This window comes from Hipposideros armiger, unplaced genomic scaffold (genome assembly GCF_001890085.2).
Source record: "Hipposideros armiger isolate ML-2016 unplaced genomic scaffold, ASM189008v1 scaffold_164, whole genome shotgun sequence".
Lineage (NCBI taxonomy): Eukaryota > Metazoa > Chordata > Mammalia > Chiroptera > Hipposideridae > Hipposideros > Hipposideros armiger.
Window position 1 is genome coordinate 3,193,118 of NW_017731514.1, and position 5,137 is coordinate 3,198,254.

Below are 5,137 nucleotides of genomic sequence, written 5' to 3' on the forward strand. Positions count from 1 at the left end.
TGAGGGGCGGCGGGGGTGACTGGGGGTGAGCTGTGCCCTGGGCGCGGGCTGTGGTCTGGGAGACTATGGGGCGGCCGGAGTTCCGGGGCGCAGCCTCGGGAGTGGGGTGGGGTGGTCAGTGCTCCGGTCGCAGGTCCGCAGCTATGGGGGTGGGTGGGGAGCCCCCGATGTCCAGGCTCGGACCTGGATGGCGCGGGCCGCTCCGCCCCCAGGCTGGCCGCCTGGCACAGGCTCCTGGCCCGTTCCCGGCACAGCAGGAGAAGGGACGGGTGCTGGGGGACACCTGTCATGGAGAATTGCCACGGGCGCGGAAGGTGATGGAAGAATACGGATTCTTAAACAAAAAACAACAACAACACACACACACACACGACGAGGCCAGCGCCAAGTCTTGCTCCCCAGCCGCCGCCGCGCAGCCCGGGGCCTCTTCGCCCCCAGTCCGAGCCTCCCGTCTCCCGACGAGACTGCAGCGGCCCGCGGAGCCCCGAGCCCGAAGCCCCGGCGCGGTCGCCCTAGTCCTGGGACAGCCCAGCCCGCCGGGACCGCGAGGGGCGCCCGGGGCCCAGGGCAGGGATCGTCCTGCTCGGTCCAGCCCGGCTTTGCGTTTCCTTACAGCCACCGCCAACGGCTGGACACAGAGCGGTCATGCAACGGGGTGCGGTGGGGGGGTGGGGGGTCCCAGCGGGGTCGTAGCCCAGGCTGCCCAGGCGGCACCCGCCCCGGGGTGCTCAGAGCGCGCCCCCAGGAACACGCTCCCGCGCCCAGGCTCCGTGCCGGGCGTGGACCTGGGGCTCGGCGGACGTCGGCGCCCGCTCCCCCGCTCCCCGCTCCCCGCGGCTGCTCGGCCCGTGCGCGGCGCTCACAGGTCGGAGCCCAGCCCTGGCTAGGCTTTCTTGCGGATGTAGAAAGGGTTAATGGCAGATAAACTCCCGCCGCGCCGCGGAGGCGCCATTTGAACGCACTTCCTGGTGGCTTCACGCACGGGAGAGGGGCTCATTCAGCAGTGTTTGGGGAGAGGACTGGAGCGCCCCGAGCCCCTGGCGCCATCCCTGGCCGGCTCTGGCCACGGCGTCCTTGGGGCGGTGCGGGAGAACCGACAACAGCAGGCTGGCCTGGAGGCAGCCCTCCAGGTGGGGAAAAGAGCAGCTGATAATCGTTGTCAAGTACACGGCACCCCCTCCCTGTGGCTTCAACACTTCACACCCCCAGCGCCAGCCAGGCCCTCCCCTTCCCACCTTCGCAGTCTGCCTGCTCTGACTGCAACGGCCACGGCCTGAACCCTAGGAGGCATCTCCGGTGCTCATCCTGACACCCACACCTTCCAGGACTGTCCAAGGCAGGTGTCAGAGAGCAGCAGCTCTGATGAGCCCTGGAACCCGAGACCTGCGTGGCACACTCAGCCTGCCTTTGGGGGGGCTTCCCTGGCGTCCTGCAAACAGGCCTTCCTCCAGCATTAGGACATTTGGTAACTCTTATCCAGACCAGCAGAAATCATTAACGACAAAGCTTGGGTTACCCACGATTTCACGGGTGTTTCCGTGCCCAAGTGTGGAGTAATTGACAGTAAGATAACCGGCCCCGACACACCCCATTACACCAGACATGCACTTGGAGAAATTAAAACATTTCACTAAAATACAAAATAGGCATAATAGCAACTTATAGCTTGTAACAGCAGTCCTGGAGAAAAAAAAATACTTTTTATTTTTTTAGAACTGACAAAGCAAATAAAACGTATCTGAAACGGTTCCCGTGATTTCCGTTCTCTTTTCCAATAGATCCGGGATGAAGAAGAGTAGTTAGCGTCCTTGTTTGTAAATTGTTTTTGTATCTGTCAGGATTTTTATTACCCAAAAATGTTTTTGTGTTATGGAGCAGATATGTGTGTGTATCATTAATTAGGGAGAGTGATAAGTCTCATACAGGATTCAGTGATCCTGCCTATGAAATCTGCGCTGTTCTCTGCAACACATAAGGTGTTCACTTCCTGGTGCTGCTGAAAGAAAACCGGATTATTTCCTGGCCTGGCTTTCAGCGCCGGGGTATTCTGTTGCAGGCCCAGTGAAAGACCTTCCTTCTCTGCAGCCTGCACAGATCCATGTTTAAGGCGATGAGCTCCACCCTCTGGCTGGAGAAAGACCTGCAGGCACCAATTAGGCCAGTTGCTATAGTGACACAGCCTTGTCATTTTCTCCTATTGGGGGAGAATTGCCAGGAAAGGCAGAAGGAGGAAGCCGGTGGGGGCTGGATGGCTTTCTTTAAGATGCGTATTCTGCCTCTGTGTACATCCCGTTGAGAGCAAGGCTGGACGCTTGGCGGAGAGTTGACTTGGGGTGGGGGTGAGGACTTTGCAGGAGAAACTTGAACCCCCTGCCTTCTGGTCTGGGGGAACCTCTGTCATTGTGGCCCAGAAAGTGCTGCTTTAGATGGTCCTCCCCTTCGCATACCTGGAGCAGAGAGGTCGGCCTGGACGTGCTTTTCGGATGGGGTGGTTTGACTGTGTGCCGTAGTCTTTCCACACTGGCTTACGACAGACTGGCTATAAGAGCGGGGAGTGACGCGCTGGTGAATGCCTTGTGACACTGAGCCTTGACTTTGACACGATACGCAGTATTTAATTCACAGGTGGAGACGGATGCGTTAGCGTAGGTTGCAGTTTGGAATAGCTGGGTGGACTGACGTACCTGGCGGGTACATGGCGGGAGGGCCGTCTGTATTTTCAAGTCCTGAGGAGCCCTGTGGGGAGAGGCAGTGTGACTGTGTTTCTGACTTGGATTTTTTTTCCCGATAAATCCCATCAGAATTGAATTGTATCTTTAAGTAAAGTCTCATGTCCTCGGTGGCAACGACGAAGAAATTACAAACAACTTTCAGAATTGTTTTAATCCATTAGAATACTAACTGAGCGTAGGCTCTCTGATGTCGTATTTCCTTTATAAACACAATTTATTGCATATTTAGGAGAGATTAGAATATGCCACGTTCCTGCTGTTCAAATTTTATTTCTGGGGTTCCCAGAGAGGTGAAATTGAAAATACTGGAGGCTTAATGAAGTGATGCCATTCAGAAGTTGATTTCTCATCTTTTTTTTTTTCTCCTACTGTTTTTATTCGATGAATTTGTGGCTTGGGAACTGTGTTGTTGTGTCTTTCAACCACATAAAGACATGTTACCTCTGTTTGTGGGGCTCCTGTGAGCTTAACTCAGTGCCCAAGGGTCTGCAAGGTAGAGGTGGCTTTGCCCCTGGGAGCGTCCTCTGGGGCAGAGACCCCGAGGGAGGGATTCCGGGAGGGTCGAGCACAGTGTCCCTCTTGATGACACCTCTGGGTGACGGCAGGGCAGGCTGACTGCGTGCCACTCTGTCCTCCCCAGTTCCATCCGTTGCCCTTACCCACAGACACTGCCAGGAGGGTCCGGGCCCCTTTAGGATTCCCCGGCACCTCACTCCTGCCAGTGAGGCCACAGGGCGGTGCATCCGAAAAGCAGTCTGTTTGGAAGGCTCAGCTCAACGTGCGGCGCCCGGCTGCACTCAGCCCCTGGAATCTCTTATCAGGACTGCATAGCCATGGAATGAAATACGCAGACCAACTTTTGTAGCTTGAAGTATTTTCAGGTGACTTTTATGGGCATAATTATGGGAAGCGTTATGATAATGTGGCAAGGGAAAAAAAGCAGAGCCTCCAAATCCCCATTTCTTTATATAGCTTCACAGCTGTGCCCATTTGGAAGGGCTCATTTTTTTGCATTGAAATGTGGTACTCTGGAGTTAATGACCTCTACAGAATGCCACCTGTCACCCAGAGTGCCATGGGTGACAGCCCGAGTGGTAGGGAGGAGATTGACAAGGAGGACCCGAATCAGGATCTCCTGTGTGTTAGGGGACCAGACGCTGCAGGAAGTGCTGCGGAGAGGGGCGGGGCCCGCAGACCTGCTAGTTGCTATTTGTTTGGGACGTTGTCATGGCTGGTCTGGCAGGGCCTGCAAGGGCATGGGCTGATAGAGTCTGCAGCGTCCCTTCTAAGTGCCGCCTTACATACATGACCCCCTGAGCTGGGGCTTGGGGTGCCAGGGCTGCACCAGTGTTCTGTGGCGTCTGTGAGGACCCCTGGGGCCGGCCTGGAGGCCATGAACCCATGAACGCAGCTTGCTGGTCCAGCGCCGCTGTCTCCTCCCTCCACAGGCTTCCCAGAGCTGGGCCCGGAGCTGGTGCTGGCTGGCAGCACGAGCTGTCTGCATGGCTTTCCAGAGCCGGCCAAGCAGCTGGCAGAGGATCTGGGACTTTTCTCATCTCTCTGTCACCCCAATGAGTGGGGTGGGGGCCCCCCGAGGCTCTGTAATGTTTACTTACTTATTAAAATGGCTGGCAGTTGTCGAGTGTGGAATAACTTCTGTCTCCAACTAGGCGAGTGGGACTCCTGTGGAATCCCCGGGGCCCCTGGCTTGCAGGAGGCCCAGTTCCAGCTCCGTGTGCCAGCGCTGTCCTCGAGAATGGTGGGACGGGGCTCCTTGTGAGAGTCTCTCTGGAGAGGCCTCACTCATCTCCTAGGCTCCTGCCTCCCCGTCCCTGGCACGCCACCTGCTGTGGGGTCAGCCTCCCCATGGAGGGCCTGGCCTCCCTGGGGTCCCACCTGGGGACCCGGATCTCCTGGCACGTCTGAGGCAGGTGTGCTGGAGGGATGGCCCCAGGCACCTGTGTGGGGCCGGAGACCTGGCCTCCAGCTTAGCCATGTGAGTATTTAGGGAGTGCTGGGGACAGAGGGATGGGCGAGGTGGCAGCCGCCTGGGCTTACATCCCAGCGGGGGACTGGACAGGTCAGCACAGAGCAAAGGCAGTAAGGAGGGGCTGCCAGCCTGGGCCAGGCACACTGTTCTGGTGGATGCTATGCCCTGTCCGGTTGCAGCTGCCCCAACCTCACACCAGCAGGTGCCTCCCAAGGGTGGCAGGTGGCAGGCAGCCCAGCGTCTAAGCTGGAATACCTTTCCATGTCTGGGACCTGCCTGGCCTTCACCAGGGCCCCTGGCCCTCCTGGACACATTCACATTGTCCTCGGTGGTCCCTCTGCCTCTGGGCCGGCCCCGAGCCCCCAGCATGGCTCCCCTTAGAATGGAAACCCTGCACCAGCCCTCCCCACCCCGT

General features: G+C 57.9%; 1 protein-coding gene across 1 annotated transcript in view; it reads right to left on the reverse strand.

Annotated features, from left to right (window-relative positions):
• The window catches only part of LOC109387619 (uncharacterized), a 19,337-nt gene extending 16,640 nt beyond the window's left edge, over positions 1-2,697 (reverse strand). The window contains exon 1 of the mRNA XM_019651687.1: positions 2,685-2,697. Coding sequence (XP_019507232.1) covers positions 2,685-2,697 — 13 coding nt within the window. The remainder of the gene's footprint in view (positions 1-2,684) is intronic.
• Positions 2,698-5,137: the final 2,440 nt, after the last annotated feature.